General features: G+C 36.9%; 4 protein-coding genes across 4 annotated transcripts; 2 read left to right on the top strand and 2 right to left on the bottom strand.

Moving 5' to 3' along the window:
• Window positions 1-602: 602 nt before the first annotated feature.
• On the top strand, window positions 603-2,252 carry LOC130976457 (bidirectional sugar transporter N3). The gene is made up of 6 exons (XM_057901329.1): window positions 603-765; window positions 855-891; window positions 990-1,200; window positions 1,328-1,489; window positions 1,565-1,684; window positions 1,771-2,252. Exons 1-6 carry the CDS (start codon window positions 720-722, stop codon window positions 2,020-2,022), a joined length of 828 nt encoding a protein of 275 aa, XP_057757312.1. The 5' UTR covers window positions 603-719; the 3' UTR covers window positions 2,023-2,252.
• Window positions 2,253-4,426: 2,174 nt separating this feature from the next.
• Window positions 4,427-9,425, bottom strand: LOC130973393 (serine/threonine-protein kinase PBS1). Its single transcript, XM_057897891.1, has 5 exons — window positions 8,692-9,425; window positions 8,069-8,274; window positions 7,143-7,332; window positions 5,501-5,892; window positions 4,427-5,411 (listed from the first exon to the last, which is right to left on the bottom strand). Exons 1-5 carry the CDS (start codon window positions 8,855-8,857, stop codon window positions 4,932-4,934), a joined length of 1,434 nt encoding a protein of 477 aa, XP_057753874.1. The 5' UTR covers window positions 8,858-9,425; the 3' UTR covers window positions 4,427-4,931.
• A 2,220-nt stretch (window positions 9,426-11,645) lies between these two features.
• On the bottom strand, window positions 11,646-17,526 carry LOC130974116 (signal peptide peptidase-like 2). The gene is made up of 14 exons (XM_057898868.1): window positions 17,132-17,526; window positions 16,876-17,034; window positions 16,515-16,626; window positions 16,256-16,372; window positions 15,524-15,681; window positions 14,947-15,126; window positions 14,585-14,619; window positions 14,302-14,458; window positions 13,462-13,515; window positions 13,252-13,344; window positions 12,948-13,090; window positions 12,577-12,647; window positions 12,262-12,345; window positions 11,646-12,162 (listed from the first exon to the last, which is right to left on the bottom strand). Exons 1-14 carry the CDS (start codon window positions 17,273-17,275, stop codon window positions 12,065-12,067), a joined length of 1,605 nt encoding a protein of 534 aa, XP_057754851.1. The 5' UTR covers window positions 17,276-17,526; the 3' UTR covers window positions 11,646-12,064.
• A 1,576-nt stretch (window positions 17,527-19,102) lies between these two features.
• On the top strand, window positions 19,103-19,828 carry LOC130975982 (uncharacterized). The gene has a single exon (XM_057900690.1). The coding sequence runs from the start codon at window positions 19,103-19,105 to the stop codon at window positions 19,826-19,828; it is 726 nt and encodes a 241-aa protein (XP_057756673.1).
• The last annotated feature ends 230 nt before the right edge of the window (window positions 19,829-20,058 follow it).

Genomic DNA, 20,058 nt, shown 5'->3' with positions numbered 1-20,058 from the left:
ACTTTACACTACTCAGCCCTAGCTTTGCACTCTGTAATATTAGAAGGAAATTTCAAGTTTGCGTATGGTGCAGAACATAGAATGCGGAATATGCTGATTCTCCAAGGTGCAAGGTGCCAGTTTTCTCAAGATTAATGAGTGTCAGTGATACCAAGTATAGTGGCTTATTGCTATTGGGTACGTGCGGCACCACCAATTAAGTCTAAATTATGTTCGTTCGGATCGGAACGGAGAAATTCTTAAATATAGTTAGCGGTGATTATTGAATGACATGGAACAAAATAACTTTTTTTTCCCTTTTTAATAAAGAAATACTTAAGAAAAGCTTCTACTTACGTCAATAAAGACACTATGCAAAAAGGCGCAACTTCCCTGGGAGGAGCAACAGGAGCTTTTTTCAAAATATCAGAATATATGGCATTAGTATGACCAATGGCATTGCACTACATTTCGTTTCCTTTCGTTATTATATATTATTTTATTTAATTTAATGAAGTACCTAAATTCTGTATTTTTAATTGGGGTGTGTGTGTGAGTGCAAGTCCGAGACCGCGCATATATATTGAGTGGAGTTGTGAAGGTATGAAGAGCAGCATCAGGCACGAGATAATAATCAGACCAGCTAGTAAGGTCTAATTAGGGGCTCCACCCTCTTGTTAGATCATTCTTTCTTTTCCTTGTGCCTAGCTTGTTGCTCAAACTAAGAGAAACAAAGCATAATGGCCATCAGTCACAGTACTTTGGCTTTTACCTTCGGCATGCTTGGTAAGTACTCAACCATCAATTTACATTGCATTATTCATAACAATAATAGTAGGATCGGAGTTAATATCTATATATCTTTTTATGCACAGGTAATGTCATTTCATTCATGGTGTTCCTGGCTCCAATGTAAGTACTCTATTCTGTTGCTGGGAGCTAGGCTAGGCTATAGGCCCCACTTAAATTTATATATAACCTGGCCTTAATGATTGTATTAATTGGTGCAGCCCGACATTTTACCGGATATACAAGAAGAAGTCAACGGAGGGTTTTCAGTCACTGCCTTACCTAGTGGCATTGTTCAGTTCCATGCTCTGGCTGTACTATGCGATGGTCAAAAGAGACGCTCTCCTCCTCATAACCATTAACTCATTTGGATGTGTCGTTGAAATCATCTACATCACCTTGTTCCTCATCTATGCCACCAAGGATGCTAGGGTATGTATATATATATGTATACCATCAACATACTTCATACATATACACAACTTGGTGCATGAAATAATAAAAATTAAACAAATTCATTAACTAACTGGCCGCGAGCGATATACATTATTGCATGCAGAGCTTAACTATTAAGCTGTTTTCGTCGATGAACGTGGGCGCCTTTGGTTTGATCCTCTTAGTCACACACTTCGCTGTGCATGGTCCTCTTCGAGTCCAAGTCTTGGGATGGATTTGTGTTTCTATCTCAGTCAGTGTCTTTGCGGCACCACTAAGCATTGTGGTACGTGGGTACTTTATTAGTTTCGATGCCCTCAACGTATATATTCAGTGTTTAACTAATAATTTCTTGCTGCAGGCACAAGTTATTCGGACCAAGAGTGTGGAGTTTATGCCTTTCAATTTGTCATTTACACTCACATTGAGTGCTGTAATGTGGTTTGGTTATGGTCTCTTTCTCAAGGACATATGCATTGCTGTAAGTACATAACGTTGAATGATAAAGCAGCATGCATAATATTGAATAATAAATTATTAACTTTGTTGATGTGTTGTGCATGGCAGCTGCCAAATGTGCTGGGTTTTGGACTGGGGTTAGTCCAGATGGTGCTGTATGGTATTTACAGGAAAGGCAGCAACAAAACAAAGGAAGAGAAAGCACCGCAAGAGCCACTCAAGAGCATTGTGATAGCCACCTCTTTGGCTCTGGTGGAGGAGCAGCAGCAAGCAAAGGCGAAGATCAACGGAGAACAAGAAGATGGAAATCATGAGAAGGAGAAAATCGCTGCACCTGCAACTCAACCTGAATGCGTGTGATTGATTCGTCATGCCATCACCCATGCATTCTTCTCACATATATTATTCCGTATGTGTACTTTGAATTTATTTAGGCTATTTAAGTTGTAGGCCGCTACCTAGATGATAATGATATATAATGATTATTTATAACATGTACTAGCTAGCTAGTTAATTAGTAGTTACTGTACTACTGATTCTACCATTGTTATTCTGTATGTCTTTCCTTATCAATGGGATAAACTCATCTTCTTGCTTACCTTCTCTAGCTATACATATTACATACTCACAATTATAATGCAGCTTTAATATATGTATCTGCGGATGGAAATGGTCGTTTTTACCGGATAGAAATCGTATTTTTTGTTGTTTAAAATAGAATTTTACCGACTTAATTAAAGTGGTATTTTTTATCATTTGAAAGGATTGTTGAAAATCTCATATTTATTTGATAAAATGATTTTTTTATCATTTAAAATGATTATTTTAATCGTCTTTTTTAATAACATTATACTTTTTGTTTCTTTAAAATAACAGTTGAAATTATCGTTTTTATCATATTAAAATAGTAATTTTTGATCGTTTAAAAAGATGTATGAAACTATTGTTTTGATCGTGTTAAGTTAACAATTTTTTGTTTAAAATTTTTAAAACTTGAACAAAATATTAAATACAACCTCTTGGAAGGATGTGGAGAAGAATGCTATATCAAGCGTATTGGAGATGAAACCCACATTAATTTTGGAAACACAAATGGATGTGGAGCATGAGTATGGACATTCTAGCGCAGGAGGCTTCTCAGCACATCACTCAATGATTTTCTCTCTATTTCAGGTTCTTGGGATGAAGAAAAGTTCAAAGAGTAGCTTTCACTGCAAAAAATATGTTAAGAATGGTTGGATTTATTGTCGAATAATTTAGTGGCTAATATTAATTTTAATATATTTAATATGTTAAATTTGTGTTTAATTTAATATATTTAATTAAATTGTATAAGATGTTATTATGATTATATTAATTTTTTAAAATAATTTAAAATTTAACGGAAATAAACACAGAGCAGATAGAGAAATAAAACAAAAACGAGCACATTTTACTAAATAGAGGTGAGGAACGGGAGATTAGTCATTTTAAGAACGGAATAGATTAGAGTTTAATTTTTTATATTAGAGTTTGAGGAATATTAGGAGGTTAGTAATTTTGGTATCTTGTAATCATCAATTGACTATTAATAGTGTTTTTAATGGTGTGAAATTACATCTAATAGTAGAAGATCGCTCACTCTTATTTTGATGATTAAATGCTGACCAGAAAATACAAAAGCTGCTGCTCTTTAGACTTTTCCTTAGAGTTTAGTTTTTATTCGCAATAAGGACAGAGCGAATTTTATACGGATCATTTTAATGCAAAATGGAAGGACAAAAATTCATCCCACCCGGCCCCTACTCTACCACAGCAATCAAGTTCATCAAGGATGGTTGCCCAGCATCTCATTCTCACCCGTGCAGACCGCTCCTAGATGATATCACAACCTTAGTGAGGCGCATGCAGAAGGTGGATTGGTTACATACCTTACATAAAGCTAACTCTGTCGCTGATTGTTTTGCCAAGAAAGGCCAAGGTTTGCGCCGCTGCTGAATGTCATACAGGCTTTGCCGCTTTGCTTACGAACACGCATGGGACGCTTAGAATGAGAGGGGCCGTTTAGTTTCTGTTTTTGCTTCTTTTCGGGGTTTTAACCTCCTTATTCCAAAAAAAAAGGGCTAATTTTTTTAATAAGCAAATAGAGTATTGAATTAGCATTATTTATTACGTGATATATATATATATATATATATATATTTTGATTACTACATGAAATAATTATTTGAAAAAGTTAGGGTATATATTAACATATCAAATTGTGAAATAGCTCGCGTAACAATTGTTTATTTTTATGGAGTCTATCGAGTTGATTCCCTCTAAATAAATATTTTCAAAGTTCTTTCTCTCTTTAAGTTTGAGTCAAATTTTCAAATTTCTTTCAATTAGAAAGATAATTTTTTGTTCATTATATGGAAAGAATGATTTACGACCTTTTTGACGAATACTATTTATACTAAGATTTGATTTGGTAATACTAAACAAGCTAAATTTGAGAGATTATTTTAGCCTTTATATCCGATGACTCGATTTTGCTAGATAAATAAGGTGTAAATCAATAAAGCACGATTATTCAGAGTTTATTTTGTAAATTTTTAATAATAAAAATAAAAACACTAAAAATATCACCACAATTTACATCTTTTATTAACATAATTTTTATTACTTATATTGAATATTTAAATATGAAATTTTTTTTTTCTATAAAATCTTTTAAAAAAATCACTTAAAATTTAAAAATAATATTCTTTTAAAAACTCACCCAATCAAGCCTCTACTTACTCTAACTCTGAGCAATTTCTAACAATCTGATATTATAAATCCTGAAATTACGATAGACACACTATAAAGATTCCATTCTATGTTTCTTCAATGTGAAAAAGAAGGGGGGAGGGGGGAAGGCTGGAAGAAGCATTTTTATCTGAGGATGATTTTGCTCCAACGATTCTGAGAATGACTCATAATAGCAGATAATGTACAAGTATCCACTATGCTCGAGTTCAGGGAGGTAAGCAAAAAAGAAACAAAGGGATTGCAGTTGCGAAAAAGGTTCAGTTAGAGAACATTTTGTAACAAGGTTCCTTTATGCTGCTGCAGCCATGGCAAGAAATGGCAGCTAGACTGACTGATTGTAAACTAATTAGAGCCCATCCTTCTACCGAAATGGCTACTCAGATTTGTTTAGGTCAGCTCAAAGAAAGATGAGCTCCTCAAATGGATATCCACCTTCCATAGCCACAAACCCATCTTGTAAATGACGGTTGGTGCTGGGATTTGCTCATAGGACACTACACATTAGTAGCATCAAAACTTCCTGGTTCCAAACTCTGTCTTCTTTTTTCTCTCCAGTTCTCTCCCCACATTTTTGCTTCAGCCACAGCACGTTCTCTGTCAAGATCTCTGTTCAACATCCTTGCAGTTTCTCTGGGAGACTCATCTTTCTCAGATCCTTCCAAGTCCCATCTGTGTCCAGATCCTCCAGCTTCATCATTTTTCAATAATCTTGCACCTTTATCATCTCTGTTCCTTTTGTCATCACCAGAGCCCCTATTACCATGCCCACTATTGTTGGGGTCATATGCCTGGTTGGCCAAATAGGAGAGGGCAGTCACCACATCCCCAATCAGAGGACGCGTGGCAGCGGATTCTTGGATGCACATGGATGCCACAGCTAGAGCCTGGTAAAGGCCTCGCATAGGAAACCTCCCCTGCAACCTTGGATCAGCCAGCTTTGAAAACTTCCTACGGTCATTGAACAGTGGACGTGCCTGCTCAAACATACAAAATCACCATTACCTCTTAGAGTATATCCTTTGCAAACTAAAAATTAGGAGTCAAGAGAAGAATTAAGGACAACCCATGTGACAAGGTTTTGTTCTCCATGTGGTTGGGTGCTGTCAATTGCTTTACGGCCTGTAATCAGCTCTAAGAACACCACTCCAAAACTGTATACATCGGACTTGACAGTCAGTTGTCCAGTCATAGCATACTCAGGAGCACAGTAACCATAAGTTCCCATCACACGTGTAGAAACGTGTGACTTGTCACCCACAGGACCTAGCTTTGCAAGACCGAAGTCAGAAAGCTTGGGGTGGTATCCTTCGTCGAGTAATATATTAGATGACTTGAAGTCTCTATAAATAACCGGAGGATTTGCCTTGTCATGCAGGTATTCCAGTCCTTTTGCAGCCCCTGCAGCTATTTTCATCCTAGTGTTCCAATCCAATGGTTCTTTATCAGGGGGAAGATCTGCATGAAAGCCAATCACGAGAACTAAACATTAACTGTTATTATGTCAATTGCATTAAACTTAAGAAGGAAGTAATTTTGCTGCATTAAACATGGCATTTGTTCTCACTCTTCTCAAAATCCGAACACACTCCTCAGTAATCAGAATTCAGAAGACAGAAAAATATGCAACCAAGTACAAAAGAATGAACTCTACCACCAGCCAAACCTATCAATTTACTTATTATATGGAAGCCTTCTTGAAAAGTTGGAACATTGGAAGGATTTTCAATTAATGAGTCTCATTTTTCAATATGAAAACACCTTATCTCATGGTTTTGAATGTCCACAGATTTCTGAGCCATGCATTGGGCATTCTGGCTTGAACCTGAAAGCCAGCCTGATCATCCTACCTCAACGTGATATACCGGTGGAACAAGAGAGAACAAGAGAGCAACAAAATAGGAAATATATAAAACTGGCTAGTTCAAAAAAGCAATATATTTTAACTTCATTTTGTAGAAAATGACCACATTGAAAAGAGCACATCAAAATGAGAAACCACAACAAATCATCCCAATCACAGATGATAATGATTTTATCGAGGAAGCTGAATCCTTATGGAATCCAGTTTGTTGAAATCTCAAGCAGCAACTAGAAACACTGTTAACAGATATAACCATATTCATGAGAGGGAAAAAAGAACAAAAAGTTTAAAAGCATGTAATATAATGAGTGTTGGTGTTCTCATACCAGCACAACAAACATTGGTTGTCAGTTGTCACTGTAATAAGGTCAAAACTGAAGGCCACTGAAGAGTTAAAATCAACAGAAGCGAATTTTGTTTTATAACCTTTAAGCAGAGAATAAGAAAAGAATGGCAACATGCAAAATAGAGAACAAAAGTAGGCCTGCAAGAACTTAGCCAACTCTGCAAGAAGAGCTATTCTACATGAGACAGCTATTTCCTTTTAACCATTGAATTATGTTCCTCTGCATCTACCACAAAAATGCTAAACAAGCATACATAATGCTTTCTAATAGAGTCCTTCCTTTCATGCAATCTGCGTAAGGCTTAAGGTACACAAGTACCATTGAGATTTGAGACTGCATTTTGTTTAAAACACGTTGACCAGTGTTCTGGTGTTAAGGAATTAGGAAATGTAAAATGGAGAATAATAATTTCGTACTTCCACATATATGAGAAAGATTAACCTATAAGAAAAAAATTCAAAGTTGAGAATAAGGAGAGAGTAACCATAGTATCCTACCATGAAGGTGGTCTTCTAATGATCCCAATGGCATAAATTCATAAACAAGGAGGCGCTGTTCACCATCCGCACAGTATCCGATGAGATTCACAAGGTTAGGGTGATGTAGAAGACTAAGCATTAGAACTTCGACAAGGAATTCCCGATTACCCTGAAGACCATTTCTGTCTAACTGTTTAACAGCAACAACCTGTTAACGTAAACAAACGTTAGGACTCAACAATCACTAAGTGCTTTTTTATTCTAAAACCATTTTGTGCTGTAGAAGTTACAGGAAAACGCATGCAAAGCAAGTTGGTGAAACTAAAAATTGGAAATTGTGTGTGCACGGTGTTTCTTTATTATCCTCTCGGGCATCTAGCACAGTCAAATCCTAAAATATGCCACACACAGGTTTTTGCGGATCACTGAAATAACTAGATCAGATTTAAACACACACAAATCATTTGGATGCTAGTTTGGAATTAAATTCATCAAAAGAATCATAATAACCATAGCCTCTGTTTTTCCCCCACCTCTTTCCCTTCCTATTTCAAATATATCAAGTTATCATAAAGAAAACAACAAGCAAGACATGTCTCACTCCATGGATGAATCATCATCAGTTTCTATTGGACTGATGGTCATAAAAGATTCAACAGTGCTGCCATTGGTTGTTAATTACCTAACACAACCTTTGTCCTACTTCAAAGATTTGCTTTTATCTTGGTTCACAACTTTACAATCCTTTTACCATGTGATACTAGGAACGGCTTATGTAAAAAATCAGAGAATAACGTCCGAGTCTGAGATAGCACGTGTGTCTTTCAGGGCCAAAAAGATCCATTGGAACAGAACATTATTTTGTTTAGCCCTTGCTTCTGTCAGGGTGAAAATATAACTGGATGTCATCCATAATCGTGAGTGAATCAACAGAGAGATTGTACCTGACCAGTGCTCTCCAGCTTCCCTTTGTAGACCCTTCCAAAACCACCTTCCCCTATGAAGGACTCCGGCCTGAAGTTCTTAGTTGCGGCTGCAAGCTCACGGAAGGTAAAAGTTTGAGCAGCAATTTGGACACCAGGCCCATCCTTGGGAGCAGGCAGCTCCCTTTTGGAGCCCCCGTTACTTCTGGACCTCAACTTGTCTGCTCCTGCAACACACACCCCAACAGAAAGAACAGCAGATCCATAAGTATTGGCAAATTCCCCCAAGACAAAAAACAGTAACAGATCCTGAATTCACCGATCACCAGTACCCAATAGAATACAGTAAATACAGATGTACTGTGTCATTCAAATAGGATGTGGCAAGATGAAGCTTCTGCAATTCAGTTCACCTAATACTGATAGTAAGTCGTACTTAATTAAGGCATATGGCAGATACATATTGAAATCGGAAATAAGGAAATGCCAATCCCAAATGAAATCGGGATAGTGGGGGCATTGCGATGCAATCAGTATGATAGGGGAGATCCAGTTTGTTGGCGAGAAGAGGAGAGCAAAGGGAGAAGCCTTGTTTGTTGTTTGACGGAGAAATCAAAGAGATTGAGAATCAGATAGATACTAACCAGAGGGCAATCGGGAGATGTGAGAAGGTAGAGCTTGATTGGATGGGTGAGGGTGCTGCTGCTGCTGCTGATGCTGCTTGCGAAGATGATCGTGATCGTGATCGTGCTTGCCATGGGGATTCAGCTTCTGATCCTCCCTCGAATCGAAACAAGAGAAGCAACCCATGATGCTCTTCTTGCTCTGTCACTGTCCCCCAAACGGAACTAATCAATCAAATTCAATTCGAGCCTTCTACTTGATTTGACGAGTGACGGATGGATGGATGGATGGATTGAGGATTCTCTTCTGGAAAAGAAGAGGGCAGCTAGCAAGGAGAGCTGCTTATATTTACAGCAATCCCAAAGGGAAAGGGGTCAAAGTCGCAGTCAACCACACGCTCATCCAAACAGATTCCAACTCTCTCCTCTACAGCACTTAACACACAAAACACACCCCAGCCCGATCATATATTCATACCCCAAAAGACAAACGCAACACAACGAATCCAACTCCACCAAACGCCACTAACTATGAAATCAAATCAAAGACAAAGGGCTTCAATTCATTGTTGCGTGCTGCCAAGTGCCGACGGAGACCTTCAATTCAGTTCACGTTCACCGTTAAAAAAACACATATACCGTTACTTTTCTCTTGGGAATTGGGATGGGATCCCAATCACCTGCCCTCGCTGTTTATACTTTATACCCCTCTCGGGTTCTCGCCTTTTCAAGTCTTCCGCCCCATTCATAACATCAACGCTTTTCGAATTTGTTTGGAAAACATTTAACTATAAGAAAAGAATTATATTTTTATTTAAAATTTAATTTCATAATTTAGAATGTCTGTAATATATTAATAAAATAAAATTTAAATTTAAAAAATATTTAAGTGAATTTAAAAATAGGCTCCTTTTAGTATGGTTTATAAATTAGAAAAAAATAAGAATTAAAATTAAAAAAATTAAAAATATTTATTTTTAATTATTTTAAAATAAAAAATCAATTCATGACTTCCAAACAAATTTTTAGTCATTTCTGAATAAAAATATGAGAATAATAAATATATTCGCTATTCATCCTATTAAATATTGTGAACTAAAGATAATATTATCTTTTGACTATTTGTTTTGCACATAAAAAAAAATATCGATGTTACATAATAAAATTGATATATATAAAATATTTATATTCTTATGATTTTATTGTCAAATGCAGCCTGCGATTTAATTTTATTTTTTTATTTTAATCCTGCAAAACGCAGGTTGCGATTAATATTTTGATGTTTTAAATAGTCTAGCTACATATTCAAATTTTTTTTAGTAACCAAGTCCAATAAAATTGGTTCAAACTCAATAAAAACTATTTTTATTACATCAATATGTGCCTGCACACTTCAATAACGCAAACATATCCTTCTTTGTCTTCATATTCCTTCTTTTTCTTCACTTTCCTACTTCTTCGTCTTCGCGTTCCTTCTTCTTCTTCGCATTCTTTCTTCTTCTTTGCGTGTTTTCTCTCGATCGTCATTCTTTTATTGTTGCTGTTGTTGCTGCGTTTTTATTTTCCTCCTTTTAATTGAGGTTAATTTGGATCCAAAAATAAATTCGATGTGTTTTTGTTGATGAGTGAGTTTTTTTTACTGCTTGTTTAAAATTGAACTAATTTCGATTCATTTGTGAATTAATTGAGGTTCACTTGATGCTGTTGATAAGTATTGACCAAATTTTTTATTTCTTGAGTAATTTCGATTCATTTCTTAGTTTAATTGAGGTTCATTTGAATTCATAAATGAATTGGATGTACTTTTGTTGATGATTATGTCTTTTTAACTGCTTGTTTAAAACTGAACTAATTTCGATTCATTTGTGAATTAATTGAGATTCACTTGATACTGCTGTTAAGTATTGATCAAGTTTTTAAGTATTGACCAAGTTTTTTATTCCTTAAGTAATTTTGGTTCATTTCTTAGATTATTTGAGGTTCATTTGGATCTAGAAATAAATTAGATGTGTTTTTGTTGATGATTGAATCTTTTTAACTATTTGTGCAAAATTGAACTAATTGAATGAAATGGAGTGGAATCTAATGCAATTGAATAAAGTGATAATGAATAATTTCATTCTTCTTTGCTAAAAAATTTGGTCAAAAATTATCAACAGCATCAAGTGAATCTCAATTAGCATACAAAAGAACCAAAATTAGTTTAGATTTGAACAAACAGTCAAAAAAATTCAATCATAACAAAAACGCATCGAATTCATTTTTGGATCTAAATAAACCTCAATTAAACTAAGAAGTGAACCAAAATTACTTAAGAAATAAAAAATTTGGTCAATACTTATCAGTAGCATCAAGTGAACCTCAATTAACACACAAATGAATCAAAATAAACTAAGAAATGAACCAAAATTATTTAATGATGGTATCAAAGAAAATCAGAACTAATCAAAATGTTAGCAAAATGTTGGTGTTATTGGTGATGATGATAACGAAAAAGAAAGATAACAAAAAAGAAAAAGAAGAAACAGAAGAAGCCGCAATATCGGGGAAAAGAAAACAAAAAAGGAGAAGGAGAATGAAACGGAAAATGAGAAGGCACGTGATTTAAAAAACGGTTATAACAATTTGATTAAACTTGGTTAAGTATTTTACTTGAATGTGCATGCAATATGCAAACCCAAGTTATATTTTACCTTTTTTATCTCAAACTTCACAATTTGTAATATTAACTTTTATAAAAATACTATTCGTACACTAAAATTAGCTACTAAAATCAGTCATTAATGTATTTGCGTATAAATATTTTGAATATATATGTATATTTTAACATATATTTTATACAAATAACTAAAATTTTAGTGGTTAATTTTAATATACACGTAGCATAATAATAATTTTTTTAATTATGAAACCTGCACAACGCAGATTGCGTTTTGTAAATAGCAGGTTGCATTTTAATTAAAGGTCATGGTAAATGTACATCAAAATCAATCAATCAATGTTATTAATTCCGCTAGATAAACAAGATTGTGAATAATGTGACCAATAGCCAATTACATTTCAAGTCCACTAAACATAAATAAACTTAATTAATTTATTATTTACGTTGTTCAAAAAAACTGAAAAAGCATTATTCTCCTGTACTTCAGAGGTAGAAAAGGTACGAGTGACGGTACTTTTTCCTAGATACGTTTCTTTCTGCGTATTGCTTATGTATACAAGAACTGTGTAGCAGCAAAACGAAGATCCATTAATCATTCATCCATTAATACAAAAGATAAAGAGTAGGTCGTTTCCTTCCGTGTGATATATCTTAAACCTCAGAAGGCTCTAAGGAAGACGATAAGTCTGTCCAATAATTCCAAAGGCCCCATTCAACAGTGTGCGATACATCTTAAACCTCAGAAGGCTCTAAGGAAGACGAGAAGTCTGTCCCATAATTCCAAAGGCCCCTCAGCTCACCTCTTACATATCCCAATACAATGGTCACACCTGTTGATTAATTAGGCAATAGCTCAGAGTTGAGACACAATACTTCTACTTGAAAGATAACAAACGCTTCACATCTATTTTTAGCCAAAGCTAGTTTACCTAATGTACAGGGAACGAGGTAGAGAAGTGCTGGCTGTCCATGTCCGTTCATCAGATAAAGCCCCAAATATGTGAATATGAGGCCTGAAACACGAAAACTCTCCTCTGTCAAGAACTAAAATAACAATCGCACAAAATCTGCATTATGAGTATAAATAACTAATACGATTATAGTTTTAAATAGTGCCTAGAAATATTTGACATCGAATGTACATGATAACTAACAACAATTCAATTTGGGCCAAAGTTTCAGCAAATGGGTGAAAATTAAAGAGTTATGACTTATCAATACAAACATGGTGTAATTTAACTTACCCACGCCATAGCCAATTATCAACCAAAGAAAATATCCACTTAATGCTCCCTTCTTCTTATCTTTGTCAAATCTAAGACACCCAAAATACAGAGGAAATGTGTTAAAACAAACCGTCAAACATCTTGTTAGAAAGAAAAGTGTAGTCTGCCAACAAATCATTGAGTTTCCGGATAAAACAATGAAGTCAAACGTAATATGGATCAGGAAAACTATATAGTGATGTAATCCTAAAATCATTACAAATATGCATTGTTATTTTCTTTCATTTTTTGGGTAGGAAAACAAGCATCTTTATGTTCAAAACTATGCCTATGCTATACATTTTCAATTTGGATAATCTTGCATTTATAGAAGCTGATTACGGCAGTACCTATGGGCAAAGGAAGCAAGCAAACCAGGAAAGAGAATATCTCCAAATCCAATCATGTCATAACCACCCCAGGGATCAACAAGACGAGGAAATCTCAAAAGCATTGGAATCGCTTCCCCACCAGCCCCGTCACCTCGAGCAACCTACAAAAGAAAGTCCATAAGTATCACAAAACTACAAGACACCTTAATCGTTTTTCTTTCTTTTTTAATAAAAAAAGAAAAATCATGGCAGAGAAAAAACTGCTCATAGACAATCCAACCAAGTGAATTGTGATTGTGTGATTCCAAAATCTAATACATACCGTTATCATAACACTCTCATGGAATATCAATGGAGATATGAACACCCAAAAGACGTCATAGACAAACGCACAACATAAGAGTACAGTTGCAACCTATTGTACATTAGATCCAAAAGAGAATTTACTATTAGAATCATCATACGGATACAGAACAAAGTGAATAATGGAATAATTATTGACTTATTTTAGATAAGAAATCCATTCAGATACCTTAATATTAGGTAGTCTAGCCAACTGCAAGACTGTTATCATCAAGCAGATGCCCTACATAATAAAGCAATGTTTCAAGCTACAAGACATTGTGAAATATCAATCAAACAACTTATCATCAGTTAATGGTAACAAACATAACTGAGAAAACAGCATGCCCTGAAATGCTTCAGAAAACCCACACTATGGAACCAAGATTCCAAATTTGGCATTTGGTTGATAAGTAAAACTGAATAAACATGCATGACTTAATAATTTGAAAATAATAAACTTGAGAAATATTAAAAAGGATAACTACCAAACGGGAAAATTTGGTAAAATATTACAAGCTTAGGACCAGCTAAATGCTCAACTAGTCAACAATGTTGAGAGTTTTTAGATATTAAAATTATAAAAAAAAATAAAGAAAATAACACTGATGTATATTCAACTAACAGTGTAATTCTGAAAGTGTTGGTTAATGATATGTTATATAACCTATATGACCAATTGGTATAGAGCTCATCCTAATTATCCCATATCTTATCGAAAGATGAACTTTCAGCACTACACGAGGTAGGATAAATTTTGGCATTCTTCATGGTTTTAGCACAAAGGGCTCCTGCATGAGATGGTGTTGAACATAAAAAGCATTCATATCTTTTAACCTAACAACTTAAACTTTAGGGAGAAATGGTTTAGGACAAGGAATAAAAGTTTAATGGTAACCAACAACAACTACAGGATTAAAAAAAATTGAACAAATAATTCAAAAAAAAATTGCTAGCCATTTAAAAGAATTCAGAAACTGCAATGATAATAGAAAGACCCATTTTGCAGGTACTAGTATCTAGAACTTACAAGAATATCTTGGCCAATCCATGAATATGATTGCTGTCGAGTAGCAGCCCAGAAAATCGCAAATGCCACAGAAAATAATAACACTACAAGTGAGAAAATAGAGACCTCCCCAAACAGAGGTAAATTCACTGTCTTCTGACCGCAACTTTGACATTTTCTGCTCACATTTTGAGAGAGAGAGAGAGAGAGAGAGAGAGAGAGATTAACAGAACACACATCAAACAGAAAGAAAATTGATTTACCTTTCCAACTGGAAAAGGAGGGAAAAATACATTGATTGTACCTTAAAGAGAGGCTTACAATACAACTGTGCATCCCCTGAAAAATAAACCGAACTTTAATTAATGCACAGAGGAAATTCAAACCTTTTGAATGTTTACGTTGTTGAAAACAGTGGTCCTGATACTTGTGCTACTAAAGAACTTCTCTCGGACATTTTCCTCTGAAATTCCTTTCTAAGTATACCTTGTGTATGAATCCAAAAAAGATACATAGTATAATTCGAGTAGCATATGTGAAACTGTCAATACTTTAGTTTATATATGGATAACAAATTTAATCTTTGTGACATCAACAAGGACAGGGAACCAGTACTCACTTCATGCACAACACAGACTATGATCTTTTGTCAGTTAGCTACATTACCTCAATGCCACCAATACAGAAAACTACAATCAGCACCCAGATAAACCAAGATGACATGAAGAAAAACAACAGCACAAGAAAAGTTGATGCTGTTATGACAAAAATGATAGCACCCTTTGTATCGATGTTCACAATTTCCTTATCAGAATCATCTTTTGCCGTTTCACCATTTGAAGATTCCTAGCAAAATAAAAGAAAATTATATCTGCAATTAAATAAATTTGAAGAGGTGTTACAAATAAACTGAAATAAATGCATCAATGAGCATAATGAAATAAATTCACCAATGAGCATAATGAAAGGAAGAAACCATGTTCCTATGTTCCACTGTGATAAGTACTGGAGTGACCAATCACTATAGCAATGGAAGTCAACAAAATATAGGATAGACCAGTAAACGTGCTAAGATCCGTCAGTGATTATACGTATCACATCTCAGAATTGTTTGAATAGTAGGTACTTTCCCTCAATGAAAGCATGTTCTCAGGCTCACATAATGAGAAATGCTTGCTTAAGACATCAGAAAACACATTTATGTACACAGTATACTTTAAGGCAGAAGGTTACAAGGAAAAACCTTGGGACACAATTCATTATAGCGTTCATCAGACTGATTAGGAGCAGTTAGGTCTGACCAAAGTGAACCACATACAATTGTGCCAACAGACATCAACCACAAAAATGTGACTGAGAAGTCTACAAGTGGGCGAGGGGGAGCATATAACAGAATTTCCACTGCAATAAACAACTTAGAATTAAACATCTGTAGTGTAAACCATGTAGAAAATAAACAAGACATCTAAGATAGACCTATGTAGATTCATCAATTTACGGGTGTGTATTACCATCAAAACAACACATGGTGGTCCTACACTCCTACAATTGTGTCATGTCACTATATATATACTTGTTTTGAACACCACTAATCCTATTAATTATGAATATCTATGGTCTAGTAAATTTAGATCATAATCAGGCTACTATCCATGTAAATAAGGGAAACTAGGTCTTTTAACATCAGCTTCAAAGACATAATGTCACTTTTCTAACTGCATAAAGAACATAATAGTAAACCAGAAAATGTCCTAGGCTTTGTATTAAACAACTATCATGAACCTAACCACCATTTTCAACGTGACTTAGCCTACTTTCTCTCATGCCTTGTGCAAGTGTTTCAGTCACATCCATATGAAATTTCAACCTGGAAAACCATCTTAGAAGTATATTTCAATGTTCAACACAAAAATCTTGCTCAAATACAAATATATAATGAATAGAAGTTTTAAATTCTAACAATTGAAGGCCTGACCTCGGCTTCCAGAAGTCAAGGATTTGTTGAGAGCTTCTCCCGCTGACTTTGTTATCATGACAACTGGGATTGAGATGCTTACCTCGGTGCTATTGGAGCAGACCATCTCAAAGAGATCTAACAGATGTGAAAAAACAGAGAATAAGCCAATAATTGGTGTAAATGAGTGGAGAAGCCACAAGCCTAAAGATATGTATGACAATCAGACAATGTGATCTGGGAAACCCTCTATGAACAAAACAAAAGCAAGAAAATGAACCTTCGGCATCATTTATCACCAACATGGCACTAGCACCTCCCGACTGCACAAATGCAGCTTTAGTGGTGAAGTCACAACCACCACGCACACAGAGAGCAACCGAACCAGATAACTACAAAATGAAAATGCGCCACTCAGCAGTCGGTACACTTGTGACAAAAACATCAAGAGGTAAAACCAGGACACTTGTAATTATATCAAATCATTTTCTTAACTCAACTTATATAAAGTTATAATATAATATAATATCATTGAGTTCCAAGTGTAACTATTAACTGGGTAATTGATTAGTAAGCAGAAAACCAGAAATTTGATGAAGGCAAGCTAGGGAGAAATAGAAAAGGAGTAGAAGGGAAGAAACCTTGGAAGTGGAAGCAGAACAGCAGTCGATAGGATAAGGGAGAATGGCGGGGGCTGGATCACTATTTTCAGCGCTCTCAGGCAGTGAAGAGCCAAATCTAGCTGTAACTCCATTGTAGACCCGACCTTCCTCGCCATCAACCCAGTTCTTCACCTTCACCTGCAGGGATTGAGAAGGGTAAAAGATTAGTTCTCGTGTTTGGGAGGCAGATCCAATTGAAAGAGGGAAGAATGAGAAAGGATTGATTGGTGATTACCAGCTGGAAGGGATTATCGCAGGATTGAGACTTGGGAGCCCTGACGTCATCACGTTTAACATCGTCGGCAGCCGCTGCCACGGCAATCACAAACACAAACACAAACAAGACGGCCTGAGCAGGATGACACCTCCCACGCCACATCCTCACACACACACGGAGAAATAGAAAGTCTTCCTGAGCTTGTGGGTTTTGTCTTTCTTTTCTCACACGCAAAGGAAATCGGGAAATTCGTCACCGCACCGGAACAATTAACATTTACCACACACAGTTAAAGAGTGAAGGAAGAGACGGTGATGTTTACTGTTTAGATTCTTTTAGATTTGAGGCTTGAGCTCTTTCACTTCCTCTGCTCTTTCTCAACTCGCGACCAAACCACCCAACAACTCCAAATTTTCAACTCCCTTGTATGAGTTAATTCTCCAAATAGCCGATTTATAATACAATTTAATCCTTAAATTTTTAATTAATTTAAATTATATTTTAAAATTTTAATTTGTGTCTTAAATTGACTTTTTCAACGTTTTTTATTATCAAAAAATTGATTTAACAATTTTAAATGACACTGTATCAATTTAATGGTATGGCCAAATTTTTTAAAACATTAATTTAATTTCTCACATTTTGAATATAAAACCTATATTAAATATAAAACTAAAAATTTAAACATAAAATAACTTATTTATAACCTACTTTAATATAGTTATTTATTGTTTAAACTATTTTATCAAAAAAAACTTAAACTATTTATCCAAAATGAACCTTAAACTAATTTTAGAGTTTAAAGATTACACAAATAATTACTTTGATAAAGTCTTAGTTGAATGATATTAAATTCATAATGGATATTTTTAAGTAACTAAACTCCATAAATTACAACTATACTTTTCAAAAAATAATTTGTTAAGCATTTATAGTTATATATTTAAAATTACTTTTGTAACATTTTGTTTCGGTCCGGCCCAGCTGGCTCACTGTCCGAACCCGAGCGACTGGCCGACTCGATGGAAACACGAAACTCGAATCGGGAGGCGACCTGAACCGCCACCTCCCTTCCCATGAGGCACCTGACAGCTGGGGAAGGAAGTTTTCTGGAAGGTGGGTCTGCTCCCGTGGGACCCGCCCTAGTGTAGACTATATAAGGGGAGGGCCCTATCCCTCCCCAGAGGTACGTCATCTAACTCTCACTTTTTCTGCCACCTTGTACGGATTCTGACTAGAGCGTCGAAGTCCTTTTCGCAGGTGGCTCCCCTCTCACCACTTCGTCAGCCCGGGAGATCCTCGAGCACCTTTCCTCTCCCTTCAACGTCAGCCCAGGAGGTCCAATCTCATACCAGCGACCCGGATCCAAGTCCCCTTTCACCCTCGTGTATCCAGCACATCTGGCCCGTTTAGGAACCCTCCGAACATTGGCGCCGTCTGTGGGGACCTGGCCTGAATGGACTTCCTGTTCGGTCCGGTGGAAGGGCAAGAGGGAGGCGAGCCGTGCGTAAAGAAGAACGCTCACCAAACCAGTAGGGTGGCATCCTTGGCTTCCTCCCGCGAACGCACGAGATTCCCCTCACGCGGGGATGAGCTTCCCTCCCGTTCCCGGGAAAGGCGTCCTTTTGGAGGAACGGGAAGCGACAATGCGAGAATAATGCAGGAGTTGCACCACAGGGTGTAAAACCTTGAGAGGGAGCTGGCGACCAGGGAGCGCTACCAGCCCGGCCCAAGTCAACCTCGTTCCCGGTCTCCTTAAAAGAGAGGGGAAACCCGAGGAAGAAGCCCCCGAAGGATGCACGCCAGGCGTACACTGGGCTCCCGATCCCCTCGACCCGCGCGGAGTCGAAGGGCCAAGGGGAAAGCAGAGAAATATCAAGGAGAAGACAAGACCTCATAATCTACACTCAGCCCTTAACGAGACACGCTGAGAAAGAAGACCAAGGAGAGAGCAGGGAGAGGCCGAGAAGGCGACGAAACCCCATAATCATGGGAGCAACCCCTTTTCACCACTCCATTCTCGAGGTCCGGCTGCCGAAACATTTCTACAAGCCAACGGACATGAGATACGACGGAACCCAAGATCCTCAAGAACACCTAACGGCCTTTGAGGCCAGGATGAACCTGGAGGGTGCGGGCGACAAGGTGAGATGTCGCGCCTTTCCCGTGACCCTGGCTGTACCGGCAATCCGATGGATCAACGCACTCCCTCAAGGGTCCGAGACGACTTTCGCAGACATAACCTGTGGCTTTCTAGCACAATTTACCACGCGCATTGCAAACGCCAAGCACCCGATCAACCTTCTAGGGGTGACCCAAAGAAATGGAGAACTGACCAGGAAGTATCTTGACAGGTTCAACGACGAATGCTTAGAGATTGACGGCCTGACCGACTCGGTGGCCAGCCAGTGTCTGACAAACGAGTTGTTGAATGAAGACTTCAAAAAATACCTCACTACCAAACCTGTGTGGACCATGCCGAAAATTCAGAATGTGGTGAGAGAATACATCAACGACGAGGAGGTCAGCCAAGTGGTGGTGGCCAACAAACGGCAACTCGCCCATCTTCCTACCCGCCAGCCCGAAAATCGGGAAAGGCCCAAGGAGCACTCCAAGGACAAAGGGTCGACTAAACCCTTTAAACTGTTCCCCCGAATAGGAAAATTCATGAACTATATCCCTCTGACTGCCCCGATCGTTAAGGTATACCAATAAATAATTGACAAAGGCATCTTGTCGAAACCTCGCCAGCATAAGGACAAAAACTGGCAGAAACAAGAATCTCTACTGTGACTACCTCAAAGGTTTTGGTCATAAAACCCAAGATTGCTTTGACTTAAAGGATGCTTTGGAATAGGCAATTCGTGAAGGCAAACTAGCGGAGTTCTCACAGTTCATAAGAGAACCCAGGAGGTGAGAATGCGACCGATCTGACAACGACAGAA

Source organism: Arachis stenosperma, chromosome 4 (genome assembly GCF_014773155.1).
Source record: "Arachis stenosperma cultivar V10309 chromosome 4, arast.V10309.gnm1.PFL2, whole genome shotgun sequence".
Taxonomy (NCBI): domain Eukaryota; kingdom Viridiplantae; phylum Streptophyta; class Magnoliopsida; order Fabales; family Fabaceae; genus Arachis; species Arachis stenosperma.
Note: the sequence above shows the minus strand (reverse complement) of the source record. Positions and strands in the feature narration are given on the sequence as shown.